This window comes from Galeopterus variegatus, unplaced genomic scaffold, assembly GCF_000696425.1.
Source record: "Galeopterus variegatus unplaced genomic scaffold, G_variegatus-3.0.2 Scaffold7345, whole genome shotgun sequence".
Lineage (NCBI taxonomy): Eukaryota > Metazoa > Chordata > Mammalia > Dermoptera > Cynocephalidae > Galeopterus > Galeopterus variegatus.
The window spans coordinates 52,353-77,930 of NW_007733456.1; the positions used below are offsets into that span (position 1 = coordinate 52,353).

At 42.8% G+C, this 25,578-nt stretch overlaps 1 protein-coding gene across 1 annotated transcript; it reads left to right on the forward strand.

The window, feature by feature from the left end:
• Positions 1–669: 669 nt before the first annotated feature.
• Positions 670–5,583, forward strand: LOC103607341. The gene is given in 5 exon segments (XM_008591858.1): positions 670–2,548; positions 2,550–2,622; positions 2,683–3,465; positions 3,468–3,649; positions 3,651–5,583. Coding segments are annotated over 5 exon segments (3,111 nt in total). The 5' UTR covers positions 670–686; the 3' UTR covers positions 3,862–5,583.
• The last annotated feature ends 19,995 nt before the right edge of the window (positions 5,584–25,578 follow it).

The window sequence follows — 25,578 nt, forward strand, 5'->3', positions numbered from 1 at the left end:
TCCATCGGCTGTGTTTGCTCTTCAAGAAAGGGAAAAGAAACCGGAGGTCCTACCTTCCACCGAATCGGACTTGCTTCTCCTAGACCCCCCTCCTCCTCATCCTCCCTCCCTCCGGCCTCAGGCAGCCCGCCCGTCAGCTCCGCCGGAGGACCCACAAGCAGCAAGGGAGGGACCTGCGCAGGGGACGCGTAGTAGGCGAGCAGCCCCTCTGGAGGCTGTTCCCACCCTCCTTCTGCGGGCTTATGGCCCTCGTAATGAAGAGGGCAACCAGCCTTTACAATACTGGCCTTTCTCCTCTTCCGATCTTTACAACTGGAAATCTCAGAATCCCCCTTTCTCTGAAAATCCCCAGGGTCTCACTAACCTTGTAGAATCCCTCCTCTTTACTCATCAGCCCACCTGGGATGACTGTCAGCAGCTCCTCCAGATCCTGTTCACCACTGAGGAGAAACAACGAATCCTCCTGGAGGCCCGAAATAACGTTCCAGGAGACGATGGGCTACCTACCCTCCTCCCTAATGTTATAGATGCAGGATTCCCATTGACCAGACCAAACTGGGATTTCAACTCAGCAGAAGGTAGGGAGCACCTGAAGGTCTATTGCCAGGCTCTAATGGCAGGTCTCCAAGGGGCAGCAAAACGCCCCACCAATTTGACTAAGGTAAGAGAGGTAATCCAGGGGCCCAATGAGTCTCCGTCAGCATTTCTGGAGAAACTATCCCCAGGCGTGGGCAGAAACTGCAGGGATAGGGAAGGCTAAAAACCAGCCCCCCGTCCACATAGAGCTGAAGGTTCAGGCCAGTCCTATAGCTGTCCTTCAATACCCAATGTCTCGAGAGGCACACAAAGGCATCCGACCCCACATTGCCTGTTTGCTCCAGCTGGGGATCCTACGGAAGTGCCAATCACCATGGAACACTCCCTTGCTACCGGTCCGAAAACCTGGGACTAATGATTACCGACCGGTCCAGGACCTCCGAGAGGTAAACAAGCGGGTGACCGACCTCCACTCCACAGTTCCTAACCCCTATAATCTTTTAAGTTCTCTGCCCCCAGACAGGACCTGGTACTCGGTACTGGATCTCAAAGATGCATGCTTCTGCTTACCGCTGGCTGTAAATAGTCAAGATTACTTTGCCTTCGAATGGAAAGATCCAGAGACTGGCCTAGCAGAGCAACTCACGTGGACCCGCCTGCCTCAAGGATTCAAAAACTCATCCACCATCTTTAACGAAGCCCTCTACCAAGACTTGGATATGTTCCGGGCCTCCAACCCCCAGATAACTCTGTTGCAGTATGTAGATGATCTCCTCCTGGCAGCGGCCGATGAGGAACTGTGTCTGGAAGGAACAAAGCGTCTCCTCACAGAGTTGGGAGAACTGGGCTATCGAGCCTCCGCCAAAAAAGCTCAGATCTGCAAGCAACAGGTCAGTTATCTGGGGTAACTTCTTAAAGACGGGAAAAGATGGTTGTCTGAGGCCAGAAAAGAGACAGTGTTTCACATTCCACCACCTGCTAACCCAAGACAAGTCAGGGAATTTTTAGGTACTGCCGGGTTCTGCCGCCTATGGATACCTGGTTTTGCCGAGATGGCAGCCCCGTTATATTCCCTCACTAAGAACAGTCAGCCCTTCAAGTGGGGAAAGGAAGAGCAACAGGCTTTTAACAACATCAAGACGGCCTTGATGTCCGCACCAGCTTTGGGGCTCCCTGACGTAACCAAGCCCTTCCACCTGTATGTGGCAGAAAATAAGGGGGTTGCAAAGGGAGTCCTAACTCAAAAACTGGGCACCTGGAAAAGGCCTGTAGCATATCTGTCCAAGAAATTAGACCCAGTAGCCTCGGGGTGGCCGGCTTGTCTAAGGATCATAGCGGCAGTAGCAGTTCTGGTAAAAGATGCTGACAAGTTGACTATGGGACAGAATTTGGTAATCTCGGCACCTCATGCCTTAGAGAGTATTGTCTGCCAGCCCCCCGACCGCTGGCTCACAAATGCTCGCATGACTCACTATCAGACTCTGTTACTGAACTCAGACCGGGTTACTTTCGCTCCCCCGGCAAGCTTAAATCCAGCCACGTTGCTCCCAGACCCTGACCTTGACCCTCCTATCCATGACTGCCAACAAGTACTTGCTGAGGCACATGGATGGCGGAAAGACTTGTCAGATCAGCCTCTGACGGACACCGAAGCCACCTGGTTCACCAGTTTTCTGGAGGAAGGAGTATGGAAAGCAGGAGCCGCTATAGTAGATGGCCAGAACCTGATATGGGCACAGGCCTTACCTGCAGGAACGTCCGCCCAGAAGGCAGAACTCATCGCCCTCACAAAAGCCCTTGAACTAGGAGAGGGCAAAAGAATCAACATCTATACAGACAGCAGGTATGCCTTTACCACTGCCCATATGCACGGTGCTATCTATCGACAGCGGGGTCTGCTAACCTCTGGAGGAAAAGAAATCAAAAACAAGGCAGAGATCGTAGCCCTGCTAGAGGCCCTTCACCGACCGCTAAAAGTGAGTATTATACACTGCCCGGGCCATCAGAAAGGGGATTGCCAGGGGAAACAGTTCGACTGATTCTGAAGCAAGGGCGGCAGCCCATACGTCCACTTCTCTTCTGCTAGTTAACATCCCAAAGCTAGAGGAGCCCAAGTTTAAGTACTCTGCGGAAGACGTAGCAGAGATCTCGAGGGACTCTAATAACCACTTCAATCAGGAAAAAGGGCTCTGGCATGCAGTGTCAGGCAAGCCTATCTTGCCACAAGAACAAGCACGCGCCATGATTAAACAAATGCACCAATGGACTCATCTGGGAGTAAACAAATTGGTCCAGACTGCCCTAAGGACTAAATATCACATCATGGGGCTAAAACAATTAGCAGAACAGGTAGTTTATAAGTGTGTGCCATGTCAAAAGGTAAATGCTTGTAAAAATACCACGGGACCTGGCAAAAGACCCAGGGGAGACAGACCTGGGGTATATTGGGAAGTAGACTTTACCGAGATCAAGCCAGGTAAATATGGTTATAAGTATCTCCTAGTCTTTGTAGACACTTTCTCTGGATGGGTAGAGGCGTTCCCAACAAGGCAGGAGACTGCCACCATAGTGGTCAAGAAAATCCTAGAAGAAATCTTCCCACGCTTCGGGGTACCCAAGGTAATTGGGTACGACAATAGGCCCGCCTTCCTTGCCAAGGTAAGCCAGGGAGTGGCCAGATATCTAGGGGTCAATTGGAAACTACATTGTATCTACAGACCCCAGAGTTCAGGACAGGTAGAAAGGATGAACAGAACTCTAAAAGAGGCCCTGACTAAATTAACCGTGGAGACTGGCGTGGACTGCGTGGTGCTCCTTCCCTTGGCCCTGTTTAGAGCTAGGAACACCCTCTCCCGGCTCAACCTGACCCCCTTTGAAATTCTCTATGGTACCCCTGCCCCCTTGACTTTACTGGGGGACGTATTGAACCCACTTGCCACAGTAACAGTGATCTATATGCCAGGTTAAAAGGACTGCAGGTGGTGCAGAAGGAAGTCTGGATGCAGCTGGCGGCCGCCTACGAGCCTGGGACCCCCAAAGTTTCTCACCAGTTCCAGGTCGCGGACACAGTCTATGTGAGACGACATTGCTCCCAGACTCTGGAATCCCACTGGACCTTACCTGGTGCTCCTAACAACACCAACGGCTGTGAAGGTCGATGGGATCACCGCTTGGATCCACGCCTCGCATGTAAAGCCTGCACCACCAGCCGAGGACCAAGGATCAAAAGACGCTACCTGGAGAGTCCAGAGTTCCAAGGAGCACCCCTTAAAACTCAAAATCGTTTGGACTGGGGGTTCAGACACCTTGGATGTTGTAAGATGAAAATTTTATTTTTTCTTCTTCTGTACCTTCAGTACCTGGTAGTTTTTCCCCAGAGGCTGAGAGCTTCCAGCCCACATACCCCTCGAAAGTTAACTTGGTATGTTATAAGTGGGGTAGGGGATACAATCTGGAACTCATCCAAAGTCACCTTGGGGTCATGGTGGCCTGACCTGTTTCCCGATGTGTGCAAATTATCCATAGGAGTCCCAGCAAACTGGGATTTAGAAGGATACTTTAATGCTCACAAACCCCCTCCTGCCCCCTCCCCACTGGGGCATTTCGGGCTTGATCCATGGGGGGGCTGCTCTACTAGAAATCAGAGAAGTATGCTGAGCACTCTCACGTTCTATGTGTGCCCTGGGTTCCACCATGACAGAGCACTAAACCATCAGTGTAGAGGTAAAGCAGATTATTTCTGTAAAAGCTGGGGCTGCGAAACTACGGGGGATACATACTGGAATCCCTCGTCCTCCTGGGACTATATAAAGGTAACTGCTAATTATACCAACCCCTCTCCCCCTGGTCAAGGGTGGGCAACCCGATCGGAAAGCAGCCAACTTAATTGGAAAGATGTCCCTGCCTATAGTGGATGGTGCCACGCCCTCAGAATATTCTTCACGGATTCAGGAAAAAAGGCCATTGGATGGGAAACAGGGTTTACATGGGGGTTAAGATTCTATAAAGAAAGATGATGATGGACTGTTGTTCACCATCAAGCTCAAGGTAGAAACCCAGAATACTGGCATAGGCCCAAATAAATACTTAGCTCCGGTGGGACCTCCAATGGTCAAACTAAAGACTACCCCAGCACCCCTGGGTACCCAACCAGAGTCCTCAGTCCCCGCTAAAAGGTCAAAGACTAGGGCACCAAAGAAAATGTCTAAACCCCCTGAGCCTAAACCTCAAAAACAACCTGGGTTATTCCACCTAGTCTCTGAAGCCTTCAAGGTCTTAAATAATACCAACCCCAATGCAACTTGCTCCTGTTGGCTTTGCTATAACGTTGCTCCCCCATATTATGAAGGAATAGCCTTCAGAGGCAAGGTTAATGCTACAACTAAGGTTTCTGACTGTCGCTGGCAACAACAAAGAGTCAAACTTACTCTGCCAGCGGTCACGGGGCACGGAACATGTGTGGGAAAAATCCCTCCCTCACACAGCCAACTGTGCAACCAGAATCTTAACCAAATTGAATAGTGACACATATCTGTTGCCCCCTCCAGGGGGATGGTGGGCCTGCGCTACTGGGGTTACACCTTGCATTAGCTCAAAGGTCCTGAAAGAGACCCAGGATTTCTGTGTCCTGGTTCAGTTGCTGCCTCAGCTTGTTTACCATCCCTACGAAGAACTACTATTGTACTGGGATAAAAACAATGGGTATTACCGAGCCAGAAGAGAACCCATAACTGTCACGCTCTCTGTCCTTTTGGGCTTAGGATTAGGAGCGGCTGGGGCAGCTACAGGAATTTCAGCTTTGGCTGTTCAGCATCAAAATTACCAAAGTTTACAGGCAGCCATAGATGGTGATATTAAAGAAATAGAAAATTCAATTGCCAAACTACAAGAGTCCCTCACCTCTCTTTCTGAGGTGGTCCTACAAAATAGAAGGGGACTAGACCTCTTGTTCCTTCAGCGGGGGGGGCTCTGTGCTGCACTAAGAGAAGAATGTTGTTTTTACATTGGTCACTCGGGTAATTAAAGACTCCATGGCCGGGCCGGCCCGTGGCTCACTCGAGAGAGTACGGTGCTGATAACACCAAGGCCCCGGGTTCGGATCCCACATAGGGATGGCCGGTTCGCTCACTGGCTGAGCGTGGTGCTGACGACACCAAGTCAAGGGTTAAGATCCCCTTACCGGTCATCTTTAAAAAAAAAAAAAAAAAAAAAAAAAGACTCCATGGCCAAAATTAGGGAAGGCCTGGCCAAAAGAAAAAAAAGGGAACAAAATCAGGGATGGTTTGAGTCATGGTTCAATTCCTCCCCATGGTTCACGACCCTTGTGTCTACCCTGCTAGGACCATTAGTTATTTTAGTATTGCTTCTGACCTTTGGTCCCTGCATTTTAAATCACTTAGTAGCTTTTGTTAGAGAACGTGTTAGTACTGTCCAAGTTATGATAAGAGAACAGTATCAGGAATTAAATCAACAGGGCCGGCCCGGTGGCGCACTGCTACAGTGCGCCGCTTGGGAGCGCGGCGCCGCTCCCGCCGAGGGTTCGGATCCCACATACAGACGGGTTCCCGCTCACTGGCTGAGCGAGGGGCGGGCACAGCACCGAGGGTTGCGATCCAGTTGCCGGTCCTGGTCCGGTACAGGCGCGACACTGAGGGTTGTGGTCCGTTGCCAGACACGAAAAAAGACAAAAAGGAAAAAAAAAAAAGGAATTTAATCAACAGGAGTCACTATTTCATGATTGAAATACACACAAGAAAAAGGGGGGAATGTAGAGATAAAATGAACCCCCACTTTCATAACATATGCAATTCGCTTCTGTGAAACTGCTTGCTGTGTGATAAGGTAGATTAATTAAGTTTAAATAGTATTTAAATGGCTTAAGAACCCACCAACCTTTTTGGAACTTTCCATTGTCAGGGGAAAAGGAATTTCCAGGAAAGGCCTAACCGCTATAGGGGTGGGACTTTCCAGGAAGGGCCTAACCGCTATAGGGGTGGGACTTTCCAGGAAGGGCCTAACCACTATAAGGGTGGGCCATTCCAAGAACCCGAAGTACACCCAGTTCCAGGAAAGGCCTAACTACTAGGTGATGAGTCACATCCCCAGTTCCTGCCTGTGTACCACCAATGAATTTAAAAGTCACCTCAGATGACCAATAAGCTGTGTACAATTCATCCTGTTGCCAAAGTCTGCCTACCAAACTGTATAAAAAGTGCTTGTGTTAAGAGCTCGGGGCGCTTCTGTCCTGAAAACGGTGCGACCCCAGCATGCTGGAATAAAAACCTCTTGCTTGATTGCAACGATCTCTGTCTCCTGGTCTTTGCGAGATGCGCCTTCCCAACAAGTAAGATTCGTGCTTTTGGGCCAGTCTTACAGCCTCTGACAACTAGGGCTTCTTTTTCTTTTAAGACTTGGTTTCCAAGTAAGATTTTTGTTTGCCTGCTTTTCTCCTGAAATTTTTCATCAAAAGAAACAGGTAACTTGCATAATTTAAGTAACAGATTGCTTTTGCTTTGCTTGCATAATTTGGAGATCCTAAACCTACCACTATTCTTTTAAATTACTGAGTTGAGAAGTGTGTTAAATCTACCCAGGGTTCTTTTAATTTAATGTTTTTAATCCTTGTACTAAATAGAATACAGTATATAAATGCTGTGAATCATCTTTATGAAGTTATCGAGTTTGTGTCGAGGTGTTTTTTGTAAAACACCGTTAGACGTTTCATTCAGGATAACAGTAAAATTATTCTTTAATAGACCTGTTAGAAATTCCAAATGCCTTGGCTGGAAACTGGATTATTCGGGCCTTGGGTTTTGCTGCTTCCTGCAATATTCCTAGAAGAAAATGAAGTTTCTAAGTACTGCTGTAGTTAGCAAATAATTATTTGCCTGTTTAGTATATGTCCAGGCACTGGGGAACCAAAGACAAGTTTGCAAAGTACAACAAAGAACTCTTAACAGTTTGTTTTCCACTATGTAGTTAGGTTGATTTGTATTCATTTGACACCAAAAAATCTCAAAGGAAGAGTAAAGATAAGTTTTTTTATCAATTAAATTAGCAGAATAATTAAAACTCAAGAATATGGGTCAAATTCTGAAAACGTCTTAAAAATATAATTTTACCAAACTCCTGTATTAAGCAAATCACAGACAATGCCAAAAAAGTTTTATCTTAGGTAAAGTGGTAGTGACTCTGCATTTGTCTCACCTGCCAAAATATTAGCCAAGGATAAAGTGGGTATTGTGCTCAAACCAAATATTACAGGTTAAAGATAACTAAGGGGAGAACCAACTGAAGGGAGGTCTCTTGAATTTTTTCTGGCTTCAGGAAAGAATTGCTTTAGCTGGCCAGTTAGCTCAGTTGGGTAGAACACAGCCTTCTAACTTCAAGGTTCACGTGTTCACATCCCTGTACCAGCCAGCCACAAAAAGAAAAAAATGTTGACTCCATGTTTCTTTTGATCTTAAGGTGTCATTTGACATGTCCACCTTTTAGTAATCATGAATTTCTCAAAAAGTTCATTTTAATTCACATATAGCCCAGTAGCTTCTGGAATTTTTGAAGTTTACATCAAAAATTCAGACAACATAGTAATGATTTTCAAGCTAACACTGTTACTGTATGCTCTGTTAGTATCTATGATCCCATATCACTCATAGCCCTTCACATTATGGCCCAAATCTTTGCATTCCGTGCTCTTAAATCTACCCAATATTCCTCTTAGAACTCATTTAACCCCAATGCTACTACTTTTAATCTTCCTCATCTGCTTAGAAAACTGCTGTTCGTCTTTCAAAAATCCCCAGTGAAATTTAACTGTTTATGTGAAGTCTAGTCAGACTCCCTGAGGCAGAATTAATCATCCCTTCTCATGGCCCTTTGTCCTTCCCTCTGTTATTCCTTTTTTTAAAAAAACTATACCCTTATCAGGCAAACCTCTGTTATTCTTAATTCTATTCTATGCCCTGAGTTCACAGACATCAAAAATATCATCTATGTATCTCTCCCTAATACTCTCTCAATCTCTTTCTCTCTCTCTCTCTCTCTCTCTCTCTCTCTCTCACTCTCACTCTCACTCACACACACACACACACAGCACACACCGTATGCTGTAATTGCTGGTTGAGGCTGGCTGGTTAATTCAGCTAGTTAGAGCACAGTGTTATAAAACCAAGGTCAAGGGTTCTCCACATGGGCCAGCTACAAAAATAATAATAATAATAATAATAAATATATATAATTGCCCATTGAATTATTGAATGACAAAATATTAGATATGTCCAACTTGCTAGGTTTATAGCCTTTCAGGCAAATTATAGGTGTGCTTTCCTGGGACTTAAAAGGCTCTTCTCCCTACCATCTCACTTCATTTCTGGCGTAAAAACGCTTCTTCAAGCTACTTGCTGATTATGAAATTCCTTGAGAGGGAAACAGAACTTTTTATTACACATTCACAGGAAGAATTTAATGTGTTAAGTTGCTAGGAATGCTGTGTTGGACTGGCCCAAACCACTCAGAAGCAATATCCCTTTTCAGCGTCCAGGATGTGGAAAATTTGATTGCTTTAGGAGGCTCCCAATGTATTTCAAATAACACACTGAAATGCTAGGCTATCATTGGATTCAGCCTTTGTAAAGCAATAACTGCTGAAAAACTGGAGTAATTGTAAAAGGCAAAAAATATTTGTTTGAGATTTAGATGGGAATCCGTTTTACCCAAAACAAGATGCTTACACCTAAGTCAAAGAGTCACAGTTTTAATCTGCTAGATGCACTCTAAACAGGGTAAGAGGTATCCTATGCTCAAATTTTTTAAAGCAGAATGTGTATTACAGTTGGCAATCTAGAATAGTTTGGAAGAAACAACAGGAGGAACCCATTTCCTATACAATGTACACATACTTGAGCTACTCTACAACCAAGTTAAACTGGCCATAACCTGTCTGGACCCATTTGCTCACTCACAGAACACCCTTGGTAGCATTTAAGCATTTAGTTGGAGAGTTAGGTTGTGATTTTAGGTGAAGTGACCAATTGCTCATACAGAGAACATTCTCTATCATCGTGGGTTATCACAAAGCTATCACTTTTCTTAGAAAATAGAAGCCCCAGCAACTGAAGAGTGAGGTTCTACTTCAGCAGCAAAATCTACCCACAGTCTGAGTTCTGCTTAACTGTGGCGATGTCAATAGGACACCTTTAGGTGCAACTAGAGAAAGCCTGGATCAAAAAGGATTCAAACAATAGGGAAATTGAATCATCTCACTCTAGACCTACATACCCAATTGCCTACTTAACTTCACTTTGGATGTCCACAGGTATCTCAAGCTATAGAAGTCCAAAATCAAACTCAACTTCCCTACAGATCTTCTTTGGTCTTCCTCTTCTTAGTAAATGACTCCTTCACCCACCCCTGTGCTCCTGCTGCAAGCCAGGGAGTCATCTTTGATATTGCCCCCTCACTTACCCCCAACATCCAGTCAGTCACTGCCTGTCTCCAAAATATATCTTGATCCACCTGAATGCTTCTTAGAACATAAATAATGGGGTAATTTCTAGTTAGATTTACTCACATTCAACCATGCAACACATTTATGGCGTGGATACATTTCTGGTGCTGGGTGTGTAACAGAAACCAAAATAGACAAGACTTCTGTTCTCAAGGAGCTGAGATTCTAGTGGAAGAGACAAAAGATGGGCAAAATATGTAATATAACTTTAGACAGCGGTAAGAACAATAAAGTGCTAGAGAGAATATATACTGTGAGGTGGTCAGACAGGTCTCCAAGGAGGTAATTTTTTTTAATAAGAGCACTGCAAAAACGGAGGGAGAAAGTCATACACATAGCTTAGGGAAGATTTTGCATGGCAAAAAGTATGCCTGAGGCAGGAGTGTGCTTGGTGCTTGTGATGAACAACGGAAGCCAGTGTAGCTGAATAGAACAGAGGAAAGAAAGTATAATAAATCATACCTGAGGAGTATCTAGGAATGAGTCTAGGAATGAGGTTACTTAGAGCCTTGCAAGCTGTGGTTAGCACTTTGCTTTTATTAAAAAAGTGATGAGAAACCATGAAAGGGTTTTGAGCAGGGGAAGGACATGACCTGACAAATTTTAAGTGGATCAGTCTGGATGATGTATGACAGTGGATTGTGGGAGGGCATCAGGGAGATGAATTATAAGGCCACGGTCATGAGTTGACTATTTTTTAACCTGTCTTGGTTACTTTGGACAAGAGTGAAATCTACAAAGATGGTATTTACGTGTGGTCATGTGTCTTCATTTTTTTTAGAATGGTATTTTCTAGAAAGAAAAACATGCTCTAATGACGACAAGAGATTATAAAGGGCTGGCTGGTTAGCTCACATGGGAGAGCATGGTGCTAGGAACATCAGGGTCAAGGGTTCAGATCCTTGCATCAGCCAGCTGCCAAAATAAATAAAATCAGATTTGGATTAATATTACTGATAATATGTCTAATAAAGGCTCAGACTAGCATTTTTATTCAATTTAGTATCTTTTTCTCCCCTTTCCTGAAGTTTTGGAATGAGGTTTTGGTTACCCACTGCAGCTGTGGTCTGTCCATAGTCCTATCTCAGGCATTGCAACAAGTACAATAGTTTGACTTGAATTGAGTTTTGGCTTTTTGGATACTCCAGACTTCTTGCATTTCACGGGGATCAGAGGTTAAGGCCAAATAGTATCAAGTTTTCCTTCATAATGTACTTTTAAGGTTCTTTTAACTGCTAATTTTATAATTGTTCTACTTAGTTTGCAGGAGCTACAGTTCAAGGCAATAATAATTGAAAGAGAACATAATACAGAACAGTCAGGTTTTTCAGATTAATGTTCAACTGACATTGAAAGCCTAAGGAAAAGTTGAGGAAAGAGTCTGTTCTGTGGCTGTTTGGAGCCTTTTCCTTTGTTGTAGTGGCTCTGAGTTAATTGATATTCCTTATCCCATTGAAGCTGCATCAGAATAATCACTTTCTTACACCACGGCTGAGAGTTGTCAGGCTCTCAGACTTAGTACAATTGCTCAAAAGTCACATTTTAAAAATAGTAGCATATAATCAGATAGTACCTTTGTAGGATGGGTATTTCTGTTTGATTAGTTGATGTCCTTAAAATTTTGGCTACGGGCCGGCCCAGTGGCTCACTCGGGAGAGTGCGGTGCTGATAACACCAAGGCCCCGGGTTCGGATCCCATATAGGGATGGCCGGTTCGCTCACTGGCTGAGCGTGGTGCTGACGGCGCCAGGTCAAGGGTTAAGATCCCCTTACCGGTCATCTTTTAAAAAAAAAAAAAAAAAAAAATTTGGCTACTGTAGTAGACATTGGTGTTTGGGGCCCCAACATCAGTTTTCCCTTCTCTTAGTAATAGCATAGGAGAAACCAGTGGGGCAAGTTTGAGGGAACAAGGAACAGTAAGTCAGCTAATCAGAATGAACTCATCACCCCTGGTCACATTGTTTCTGGAAGAGCACAGAGTCTAAGTCAGCCAGTCACATTGAAGAACTTCCTTTTGACATTTGAGTGAAGAAATACTCTACTACCCACTTGTCATGAACAAAATCATGTAGCTGGGGAAAATACTGGCAGCCGTTTTGCAACAGAAGGATCCCTATAGAGACAGGACTCAAACAGCCGGGAAGGGTTACCGAGACGTGGCAGATAGGATACCAGAAGCCACCACTAAAGAAAGCCTTCACTAAATGTGTTTCCTTGACTTTGGACTTCCCAACCTCAGAAACTGCAAGCAATAAATTTTGTTTTCTTACAAGTTATCCACTTCCATATATTTTGTTATAAGCAACAGAAACATACTAATACAGAAAATTGGTACCAGTGGGCTGGCCTGTGGCTCACTCGGTAGAGTGCGGTGCTGATAACACCAAGGCCACGGGTTCGGATCCCATATAGGGATGGCCGGTTTGCTCGCTGGCTGAGCGTGGTGTTGACAACACCAAGCCAAGGGTTGAGATCCCCTTACCGGTCATCTTTTTAAAAAAAAAAAAAAAAAAGAAAATTGGTACCAGAGAAGTGGGGTGTTGCTTATAACAAATACTTGAAAATGTGGAAGTGGCTTTGGAACTGGGTGTTAGGCAAAGGTCGGAGGAGTTTGGAGGACTCAGAAGAAGACAAAAAGACAAGGGAAAGTTTGGAATGTCTTAGAGACTGGTTACATGGTGATAAGCAGAATGCTGATTGAAATATGGACAGTGAAGGCCATTCTGAGATCTCAGATGCAAATGAGAAGGAACTTATTGGAAACTGGGGCAAAGCTCACACTTGCTGTGAACTGACAAGGAAGTTGGCTGCCTTATGTCCATGTCCCAGGACTTTGTGGAAGTTAGAACTTAAGAGTTGTGAATCAGAGCATTTGGTGGAAGAAATTTCTAAGCAGCAAAGCACACAGGAAGCTTCATGGCTACTTGCAACATCCTACACTGAGTTGTGGTGGCAAAGGCATGAGGTAAAGCCAGAATTTAAAAGGAAAGCAGAGCATAAAGATTTGGAAAATTTGCAGCCTGGCCATGTAGTAGAGAAGCAGAGAGCATTTTCAGAAGAAAAATGCAATGGTACTAAGAAGATTAACACAAAAGAAGGGGATTATCAAAGGAAGGGGGGGAAAGGCTCTGAAGGCATTGCAGAAGCCCACGGGACCAACCCTTCCACTTTAGGCCCAAAGGCCTAGGGAGACAGAATGGTCTTGGGGAACAGGCCTGAGGCACGCTTCACAGGCTCACTGCTCAGGGCCACCTCAGGAAGGTGCTTCTGGCACCAGCACCCCAGCTGCTTTGGCTGCGCCAGCCATGGCTAAATTGGTCCCAGGTGTGGCTGGACGTGCAGCTTTGGACAATACAAGCTAGAAGACTTGGCGGCATCCACGTGGTGTTAGGTCTGCAGGCTTGCAGAATGCCAGAGCTGTGGAGGCTTGGGAGCCTCCACCCTGATTTTGAAGAATATATGGGAAAAACTGGGGGCCCAGGAAGAGATCTGTCACGGGGCCGTATTTGCCACACAGTCTTTGCTGGAGCAATGCCAAGAGGAAATGTGGGGTCAGAGTTGCAGCAGAGAAACCCCACCAAGGCCATGCCTAGTGGACCGTGAGAGTGGGACTGCCATGGAGACCCGAGACTTGTGGAGCTACCAGAGTGGAATGCCAGCCTGGGAAAGCTGAAGTATGTATGGCCTGAGACCAGGAAAGCCACAGGAGTGGAGCTGCCTGCAGACTTGGGGACCCATCCCCCATATTAGCATGCAGAGGATGTTGAACATGAAGTTGAGGTATGTGATTCACCACCTTTGAGAGTTAATGCCTGCCCTTCTGGATTTCGGACTTGCTAAGGACCTGTTACCCCTTTCTTTTGGCCTGTTTCTCCCTTTTTGAACAGAAATATGTACCCTGTGCTTGTCCCACTGTTGTATCCTGGAAGTAGATTACTTCTGGTGACTTCACAGATGGGACTTTGAACTTTGGACTTTTGAGTTGAAATAAGTTAAGACTTTGGAGATGAAATGAATGTATTTGTATGTGAAAAGGACGTGAGTTTTTTGGGGGAGGGGCAGAATATAGTGGATTGAATTATGTCCCCCTCAAAATTCCCTGAAGCTTGAATTGTGTCCCTCAAGTTTTATGTATTAGAAACTTAGCCCCCACTATGACCGTTAAGAGGGTGGGAAATCCTGTTATGGTAATTGAAAGATGGAGCCTTGAAGAGATGATTGGATTGCAGGACCTAGCCATAGTGAAGGGATTAACAATGGTGATCAGGGGCGTGGTTCTGAGAGCTGTAAAAAGAGAGTGAATGAGGAGGTTACTCTCTTGTGTTCTCTGCTCCACCATTTTCACAATGTGATACCCTGCCATCACTGAAGCCACCACCAAAGAAAGCCTTCACCAGATGTGTTCCCTGGACTTTGGACTTCCAAGCTTCTGAAACCATAAGCAATAAATTTCATTTTTCTTTATAAATCAGCCAGTTTTGGGCTGGCCCGTGGCTCACTCGGGAGAGTGTGGTGCTGATAACACCAAGGCCACGGGTTCGGATCCCATATAGGGATGGCCGGTTCACTCACTTGGGAGACCCCCCCCCCGACAACACCAAGTCAAGGGTTAAGATCCCCTTACCGGTCATCTTTTTTAAAAAAATAAAAATAAATAAAAAATAAAAATAAATCAGCCAGTTTCAGGTATTTTTGTTATAAGCAATAGAAATGGACTAATACACCAGGTACTGGTCACATTCTTCTAGCTACCAGATCAACTTCCACCTACAGCTATCCCCCTCTAGACTCACATGACTCTATAAATTCTCTTTATCATTTAAGCCAGTTTGACTTACCAGTTTATTTCTCTAAATCAGAAGTATTCTAACTATGGTGATTTGTTGATTGTCAACTTTGCATTTCTACCACCCACATATAACATCTCTGCGTTGAACAGGAGGATTCCAGGAACATTCCCCAGAATCCTTTTCCCTTTATTGCTCTGAGCTTGTCAAGGAGGGGTACTGTCTTAGTCCCTTTGGGCTGCTGTAACAAAATACCATAGACTGGGCAGCTATAAACAACAGAAATTTATTTCTCACACTTCTGGAAGTTGGGAAGTCCAAGATCAGGATGCTGGCAGATTCCACATCTGGTGAGGGCCCACTTTCTGGTTCATAGATGGCATCTTTTCATGGGTCCTCACATAGTGGAAAGGAAAAGGCAGATCTCGGGGGCTTCTTTTATAAGGACGCTAATCCCATTCATGGAGGGTCTGCCCACATGATCTGATTGCTTCCTACAAGCCCCACTTCCTAATACTATCACCTTGGGGGTGAGGATTCCAACATATGAATTTCAGGGAAACACAGATAATATAGACTATAACAGGTACTCACAGTAGAATAGAGGGCAAAGAAAGGAAGCTGTTATTCTCAGGATTGTGGCTGCTTCGCAGAATTCTCTTCTCCCTGGAAGTTGTGATCTCCCCACAAGTTCCCACTTTGCAGTTGTGGCAGCCAAACACAATGGCTTCTCAGACCTCTATGGAAACTCCTCTTTGAGGTCAGACTTCCCAGACTCCTCCACAAGCTCTGGCTTCTTATATTTCTCTGTTAGTTCTGGCTTCTCCATCTGCTCCAATGCTTCAAGCCAAAGTCATCAGTGAATATTCTCCAGTCCTTTAGCTGCAGCTCCAGGCCTTCATTCCTCCAGCTTCTCCTATATCCATCTAACCCTCAGTTCCTGCATTAAATCTCTTTATGCCAGAATACTTGCAGTGACTTTGTTTCCTCATTCCACCCAGTTATTGGTACTAGAAGTGGTTTACGGGAGGCTCAGAACTTCCAGGATGGGAATTAGTTCCCTGATCCCATTAGATTTAAAGATACTAATGACCTCATTGCCAGTGATGATGCTATTGGTAGTCTGGCATACGTGGCAAAATGGTTAATTAATTATTACCTTGGAGGACTAAGAAGTTGATGCAATGGGATAATATAGTGAAAATAAATGGTTCAGGGACTGTGGAGTGGGTTGGCTATTTCAAAGTACACTGGAGAACTTAAAGAAAACAATAAGACCAAGGCTTTAGAATTTAAAGGCCTCGGGGCCGGCCTGTGGCTCACTCGGTAGAGTGGGTAGAGTGCGGTGCTGATAACACCAAGGCCACGGGTTTGGATCCCATATGGGGATGGCAGGTTCGCTCACTGGCTGAGCGTGGTGCTGACAACACCAAGTCGAGGGTTAAGATCCCCTTACCAGTCATCTTTTAAAAAAAAAAAAAAAATTAAAGGCCTCTACTTCAAGGCCTGGATAAGGAACCAGAAATTTTCTTACCTGCCTGGAAAAAAAATCCTTGCTTGACGTAGCCACAGAGTCAAGATTTCTTTTTTTTTTTTTTTTTAAAAGATGACCGGTAAGGGGATCTTAACCCTCGACTTGGTGTTGTCAGCACCACGCTCAGCCAGTGAGCGAACCGGCCATCCCTATATGGGATCCGAACCCGGGGCCTTGGTGTTATCAGCACCGCACTCTCCCGAGTGAGCCACGGGCCGGCCCCAGAGTCAAGATTTCTGAAAACCAAACCCAACATCTGATCATGCAGGTGGTTGAATTACAAAGCAAATTTAATTTACTTGCATGATCTCTTATGTTAAAGTTAAGGTACTGATGAGGGATGAGTAGGACTCTGAAAATTAGAATTCGAACAGATTTGAATGAAGCAGAGATCTTTGGACCTGGAGATTCTGCCAAGCCTTCCTTGAGACCAAAAACTTCCTCTGCTATGATAGGCAGAATAATGGCCCCCAAAGATGTCCATATCCTCACCCCAAAACCTGTGAATATGTTCCTTTACATGGCAAGAGAGACTGCAGATGTGATTAAGGCTCTTGAGATAGGAAGATTTTCCTGGATTATCCAGGTGGGCCCAGTGTAATCACAAAGGTCCTTTTAGGAGATAGGCAAAAGGGTCAGAATTAGGTCACAGGAAGAGAGAAAGATTGAAGGTGCTATGTTATTGGCTTCAAGAACAAAGGGAGAAGGCCACATGCTAAGGAATGCAGGTGGCCTCCAGAAGCTGGAAAAGGTAAGGAAAGAAATTTTCCCTAAAGCCTTCAGGAGGAATATGGATCTGCTGTCACCTTAATTTAAGCCAGCAAGAACTCCAAAAATGTAAAATAATTAATTTGTGTTCTTCTAAGCCACTAAATTTGGTCTACCTACTGTCTGTTTACCCAAAGAACCTGTAATGATCTCTCCTGAAATAGTTAATTTGAAGATGAATGCTGATTCTCTTCAAAACCCACACATACCACCTCTCATTTCATTGCTTCTAGGTGTATAATTAGACTCAGATCCTAAAAGACCCCAGCAGCACAAGCACATTGCATAATATTCTGTGGTGTTGACCATAGTTTAACAAATTTAGAAAGCTGTTTGTAAAGATTAATAAAACATGTTTTTCAAAGGGGATACAGTATTTGTTCAAAATGAGCAGAACATGACAGGTAGTTTTTGGTCTTCTGATAATTTATGATTAGTTGTCAGTCTATATATCTCTGGCAGTGACATGTAGCTCTATTGTTGGGGTGATTTCTTCATATTACACTATGGTTGTATGATGATGGTAATGATCCAGTAAAAAGGGAAAAACTGCTGATCTGGGGTGGAGATGGGATAATTGCAGAAATTATCACCTATGATGTAGGTGAGAGGAAATGGGATCCAGTTTACAAGATGAAATAGAGATAGTTTATCTGTCTTTAGGAGAGAAAGAAGATTATATGACTACAGATGTAGGTCAGTGGGAAGTTTTGGTGACAAACATAATTCTGATTCCTTCTATTTTTCTCAGTTAAGAAGTCCATCATTAGCTAAGAGTGTGGACAGGAGAGGAGATTTAAGGATATTAGGCAAAGTGAAAGCAAGTTTTCTAGGCTCAGAGAATCTAAGACCTTAATAGAAAGGTCAGCACAGAACCCACACTGAGCCTCAGTACTGCAGTAGTCCCCCGCCCTATCCTGTTTCACTTTCCACAATTTCAGTGACCCACATTACAAACAAGTTTTTTTGTTTTGTTTTGTTTTGGTGTACTGGCCAGTACAGGGATCTGAACCTTTGACCTTGGTGTTATAACACCACACTCTAACCGACTGAGCTAATCAGCCAGCCCCAACAATAAGATATTTTGAGAGAGGAAGAGACCACATTCATGTAACTTTTATTACAGTATACTGTTACAATTGTTCTATTTTATTATTGTTAATCTCTAACTGTGGCTAATTTCTAAATTAAACTTTATCACATGTATGTATGTATAGGAAAAAGTGTGGTATATATAAGGTTTGGTACTATCTACAGTTTCAGGCATCCACTGGAACATATCTCTGGAGGATAAAGGGGTACTACTGTACTAAAGATTTACTTCTAAAATCTGAGAGCCATTCTCTCCAGAAACCTCTGGCAGTATGTCACTGATTTATGTTTTTTGGATGTAGTCACTTAGGAAGTTATAATCTATCTTGTCTATTCAACTAAGTCCATGTCTCCACCTTGATCCTGAAGACTCATGAGAAGCCCAGGTAGTAAGTACTTTTTGAGTTGTCTGCCAAGACATGACTCCTTTCTCTGACCTCTTTCCCCAACCAGGTGTGGCCCCTTGCAGCCAAATGTATACTACATGACCGCACCCTCATCTCCATTGCCATAGCCAAGTCCAGCAGTGAACACCTAACCCAGGATGGTCAATTGGATATTCTCTCCTGGGAATTTGAAAAATTGGAGTAGTTGGTTTCTCTAGGCAGTTGGCCAAAGGTGATGGAGCTAAGAGGAAATTTCATTATAGGACTGAGCAGCATTTTTGCACAACATGGATGAGAACATAGGTTTGAAGGTAAAATGAGAAGAGAGAATGAAGCAAATGTGTAGAAAGAACCAGAGACAAGAGATCACAATGGTCCTGACAAGATGTAGATGATATCTGCCTTGATAGGGCAGTCCAACTGAGCTAACCAGCCAGCCCAACCAGTGACTCTTGATGACATTCCATGTTACTGATTTCTCTCCTCAGCTGAACTTCCTCCCTTACATAACTAAATCTGAGTAGAATTATGTTGTTTACAAATAGTGTGATGAAATCAGGATATACTGTGTCTGTACCTTTTTTTCTTTTCTTTTTTTTTTTTTTTTTTTTGGTGGTGTGGGGATCCGAACCCTTGATCTTTGTGTTAGAAGGCAGTGCTCTAACCACCTGAGTTGACTAGTTAGCCCTGTGTCTGTAGCATTTTGCTAACTAGGTCTGTCAGGGAAAAAAAAGGAAGGGACATAAGGCTGGACGACTACTTTGTGGCTCCATGTATACTCTTAGGAGACTAAAAAAGAAAAAAGCAGTTCACTATGTTCTCATAATCCAGCCTTAATTCTTTTAATAATTAAAAAATCTGGGGGCCGGCCCATGGCTCACTCGGCAGAGTGCGGTGCTGATAACACCAAGGCCATGGGTTCGGATCCCATATAGGGATGGCCGGTTGCTCACTGGGTGAGCGTGGTGCTGACAACAGCAAGTCAAGGGTTAAGATCCCCTTACCGGTCATCTTTTAAAAAAAATAATAAATAAAAAATAAAATAAAATAAAATAAAATTGTAATGGCTGCCTAATATTCTATTGAATACTATAAAAATAACACTTATTTTTATTTTGAAATTTCAAGCATATTTGGAATATTGCTATTTTTGTCACTAGAGAGAAGTTCTCTTGTAGGGTTGGAAATAGTTAATCAGAATTTACCATTACCTGTATCTCTCAAGATTAATGTTCATCTTCTTTTTCTTTTTTTGTGGGTCAATCATTTTTTGATTAATAAAACAGCCTCCTACTTACCCTCATATTTTAGCCTTACATTTTCCCTTGTCCCTAAAATTGTACATTAATAAATTAATGAATTGGTGTTTTGGTTTTCACAGTGGTGTTTTGTAAGTTTGATTGTGCAGTGGCAGAATCTCCACCTAGAAATCCGAGAACCAGAGAGTGGGCTGTGGTAGGCATGCTAAGATACTGCCACCCTGTGGGTTCTTTTTGGGGAGGTTTACCAGCCCTCTTCATTCCCATCTGTCTTCTGAGCATTGGTCTTGCTGACTGTGGAAGACCTCAAAATTGAAGCTGACAAAAGACAGCCAAACAATTGCAGAGTAATTTGCAGGAAGTAGCAGAGAAGAGGATAGAGGGACCTCGCACTGATAACTTTAAGATTTCAGATTTCTGTTCTTTGTTATTCTGTCATTTCAGGTGTCTTCCATCATATATAGATTTAGCATTATCTGGATCCCCCTCTCCTTCAACATTTAATTTAAAGACCTCTTGATCAGTTTGGCATGTTTCTGGGAAAATCTATTTTTCCCTAGTTCTTTAGGGATGCACTCTACCCCAAGCCAAAATACTAGTTTTCATTATCCAAAAATGTAATTCAGGAAACCAAATTCTATGCAGCTAAGCATCTACATACCATATTACTCTTGTTCCTTTCCATTGCCAACCTTCTATTGAAAACACCATTGAGAATGCTGTTTGTACTCCCAAGTACTTTGTCTTCTGTCAGCCAACACTTCAAAATCCCTTAAAATACATCCTAGGTCTCTTCCACAAGAGATGATGATCTTCCCCACATTCAGTAAAAGCAGATAGTGACTGTCAAGTTTGATGAGACTGTAGAACATAATATCACTTTCCAGCAAGATGCTCCAGGAAGACAGCATACCTCCCCATGGGCCACAGTGTTGGCCTTGCTGTAGGGACCAGTGATGCCTCCGTGCTCTTCCTCAGGAAGTTGTCAAACATCATTCAGTTCACAAACAGCTCATTGTAGCCTCGTGTGTGGCAAGCAGCATGATCAGCCTAGCATGTAGTCTAACAGCCCATCTCCTCTCTGGATCCAGTAGCCAGTATCCTTACACTGTCCACACTGTGTTATTTTATTTTGTACTATATTCTTATTTTAAAATAATTTTAAAGTGCACAAGTGCTATATGAGTACAGTTTTGTTCTAAAAATCCAGACAAACAGAAGTATATAAAAAAAAGTCCTCTTCACTCCAACTCCAACCCACTCCCATTCTATGAAAATAGGTATGTAATGTTTAGAATACCACCGTTCTTGAATTCTGCTACTAAGATCTTCTGGTTTGCTTTTCTATCCTCTCTAAATTCTTATTCTCCAGGATTTTGTCCTTTTCTCCTCTTACAACAAATCCCTTTCTGAGTGACATACTCATAGCTTCAAATACTATATCATGTTGATAACTTTTTAAAAATCAATTTGCTTTACAACCTCTTACTACAGTGTATGATCAGAATTGCATAGTGGCTGCCAGGCTATGAGTCTCTAGATGCAAACATCTAAGTTGATCAGTAAAGAAATAATTGGTTTTAATTTTTGAGAATCATTTACCTCCTTCCACCTTTTTCAGTCTTCACTCTTCTTTACTTATGCCTGGAAAGTTTCTTCACTGACTGATTAATCTCTCTGAAGATAATGTTGCAAGATATTTTGTAAGTTTCTCTACAAGCACAGCTCTGAGCCCAGAATGTCTGATATCTCATAATGAATTAAAAGCCAAAAGGCTGATTGTATAACATAAATTTATTCATTTGCCACAGAAGTGTATAAATTTTTTTAGGCAAATAGCCTATTTCAATAAGCTTTGCACCATGAGAACTCAGGTAGCAATTCCACCAAACTTTTTTTTTTCTTTAATTGAAATTTGTTTGGAGATAATTGTAGATTCACATGCAGTTGTAAGAAATAACAGAGAGATGCCACATACATTTTATTCAGTTTTCCCCAAGGGTAACATCTTGCAAAACTACAGTATAAATCACAACCAGGAAATTGACATTAATACAATCCATAGATCTTATTCACCTTTCTCCAATTTACTTTGTGGATATTAGACAACTTTATCACATGTATACGTTCATGTATCTATACATAATCACAGTACTGAACAATTCCAGCACAATTCTATGCTGCCCTTTCATAACATACCCACCTCCCAACCCTCTCCCATCCCTTATTCCTAGCACCAAGCTGTTCTCCATTTCTAAAATTTTATCATTTCATAATATTACATAAATGGAGTCACATAGTCTATATCCTTTATGGACTGTTTTTTTTTTAACTCAACATAATTCTCTGGAGATTGATCCAGGTTGTTGTGTGTGTTGGTAGTTTGTTCCTTTTAATTGTTGGGTAGTATCCCATGGTATGTATGTACCAGTTTGTTTAAGCCATTAAGCTGTTGAAAGATACCTGGACAGTTTCCAGTTCGGGGCTATTACAAGTACAGCTGCCATGAACATTCATGTACAGGTTTTCGTGTGAAACTGAGTTTGAGCTTTTTTTAGGATAAATTCCCAGAAGTTCAATTGGTGGGTCATATGGTAATTGCATTTTTGTTTTTTTAGGAAACTGCCAAACTGGTCAGCTGCCAAAACAAAAGAAAGAAACTGCCAGACTGTTTTCCAGATTGGCTATATTATTTTACATTCCCACCAGCAATGTATAATTGATGCACTTTATCTGCATCCTCAACAGAATTTGATATTCTCACTATTTTTTATTTTAAACATTCTGATAGATGTGATATCTCATTGTGGTTTCATTTGCATTTCCTGATGTTGAACATCTTTTCATGTGCTTATTTGCCTTCTGAATAATACCCTTTGGTGAAATATCTATTCATGTTTCTCGCCCATATCTAATTACTTATTCTTTTACAAGTGAATTTTAGGAAGTCTTTATACACTCTAAATTCTAGGGTTCTTTTCTTTTATGTGGTTTGCAAATATTTTCTCCAAGTTTGCAGATTGAGTTTTCAGCCTCTTCACACAAGCTTTTGCAGAACAAACATTTTAATTTTGATATCCAATTTTTCAATTTTTCCTATTTTTTGGGAGGGACTGCTGGCCAGTACAGGGATTGTAACCCTTGACCTTGGTGTTATCAGCACCATGCCCTAACCGAGTGAGCTAACCAGCCAGCCCAAGTTTTTCCTTTTATAAATTGTGCTTTGGTATCAAGTCTAAAAACTCCTTGTCTAGCCCTAGATCCCAAAGATTTTCTCCTATGTTTTTGTCTAAAAGTTTTATGTTTTACTTTTAAACCTGTGATTCATTTTAGGTTAGGTTCTTTTTTTTTTTTTCTATAGACATCTAATTACTCCAGCACCATTTGTTGAAACCTTTTATCATTATCTCTTTTAATCCCTTAAAGTTCACTCTGTTCAGATATTAATGTGGTTAATTCAGCTTTAGGAAGAAAAACGGACCAAGAAGGAAGAAATGAGATGCAAGAAGCAAGGCGAGGGCCGGCCCGGTGGCGCACTGGATAAGTGCGCTGCTTGGGAAGCGTGGCGGCGCTCCCGCCCGAGGGTTCGGATCCCACATACAGACCGGTTCCCGCTCACTGGCTGAGCGAGGCGCGGGAGCGACCCCGAGGGTTGCGATCCCGTTGCCGGTCCCCGGTCCGGTACGGGGGCAACACTGAGGGTTGCGATCCGTTGCCAGACACGGAAAAAGACAAAAGACAAAAAAAAAAAAAAAGAAGCAAGGCGATATCCGAAGCCAAAATTTAAAACTTAATAAAGTAGAAAAGTCTTCAATGCACAGATGTGCTATACAGGTCATGCAACATAAAGAAGCAAACATGTGAGAGCAGAAAGATATTAGAGATCATCTAGTCCGAGCCCCTCATTTTGCAGATGAGAAAAATGAGTTTGGGAGGCTAAATACCTTGTTCAAGATGATTCAGATAGTATCAGAGTTTGGACTACAACCCGCAGCTCCTGATACTTAGTACAGTGCTCTTTGTAGACAACTGTACTCCTTCCTTCATTTGATGGTCATAAATTGTATATGTCTTATATAAACACAGAGACTTAATCCATCACCACTTTGGTCATAGACAACACTTTTGAAAACTGATGGCTTTGTGAATTTTTTTTACCATGAGTTCAGCAAAGAACAGTAGACATTATGTTAAGTTTCACAATTGGTAACTGGTACAGAAGGTTAAGGTAGTAAACAACTGTTTCTGGATTCTGTACATATGCTGTTTATAAAGATCAAAGGAAGAAATCTTTGACAAACCTACTCTGTAATCACCGGTTTGAAGTGTTCCTGACCAGCCCACCTCACACACGCACACACGCTCCCCACTCTAAATAACTCTCTTTTAGTATTTCTTATTATTTACAGTAATATACCTTTCCATAAAGTTTTGTTAATATGGACCCAGGTTTACCACTGTAAACCCATCAGTTTATTTCTCTGTGCCCTGTTTTTGGGGGTTTTTTTGGTGGCTGGCTGGTACAGGAATCTACGCCCTGTTTTTCTTATCTATCAAGTAATGGCCAAAATGTTTGTAATATGTGTATTTCCAATTAAATTTATCTAAATTCTAAGATTTCTTGAAAAATAGCAATAAAATGCAGTGGGAACACTTCTGAACTGCCCATCAAAAGCACAGCTTTGCTTTTCTATTTTTAATCTTTTCTGGGTCTTGTTTCTCTCATCTGCCTTGTTTCCCTCATCTGAAAAAGTGAGAGTTGGAATAGTTTATTTCTGATGTCTCTGAAGAGAAACAAAAATGCTTGGAATATCTATCAAAAAGTGACATTCAATTTGACTTATTTTATCAGAATATTTTTGGCTAGGGAAAAACATACAAAATGTATAGAAATATGACCCACCAGTTTCACTGTTAGTTATATATTTCATGTATGACAATACAATATTGACACTAACCACTCAGAATTAGCATTAGACTCTACAGGATAAAGGCACAGTCCCCAACAAGACTGCTCTTACTTCAGACAGCATCTGCAAGTTCCACGGTACTTAGGCCACCTGCACTTCTGACTTACTGGCTACAAATTAGGGAATTCCTACATCCCCTTAAAGTTTGATAATTTACTTGAATGATTCACAGAACTCATGAAAGCATTACATTTGTGATTAGTTTTATTAAAGCAAATACATATCAGAACTAACCAAATGAAGAGACATAGAGAGAGGTCTGGGTCACAAGCAGAGGTCACAAGCACAGAATTTCTGTGCCTTCTGTGGGTATGTCACCATCTTGACACATTGATGTGTTCACCCACCAGGAAGTTTCACTGAGTTTTTATTGGGGTTTCATTATGTAGCCATGATTTATTGAATCGATCGCCATAGGAATAAACTCAATCTCCACCTCCCCTTCCCTTCTTTCCTTTCTCAGGAAATTAGGTGATATCACATGGCTCAAAGCCCCAACCCTCTAATCACATGGGCAGTCCCCATCCTGAAGCTATCTAGGGGCCCACTATAAGTCACCTTATTGGTATAAACTCAGGTGTGATGCAAGGGGCTTATGAATAACAGGCAGTATTAGTATGTGGCAAATCCCAAAGATTTAGAGTCTCCCAGGAACCAAGGACAAGGCCAAATTCTTTATTATACAACAATAACCAAGAAAAATGAAAACATACGTCTACACAGAAACTTGTGAATAA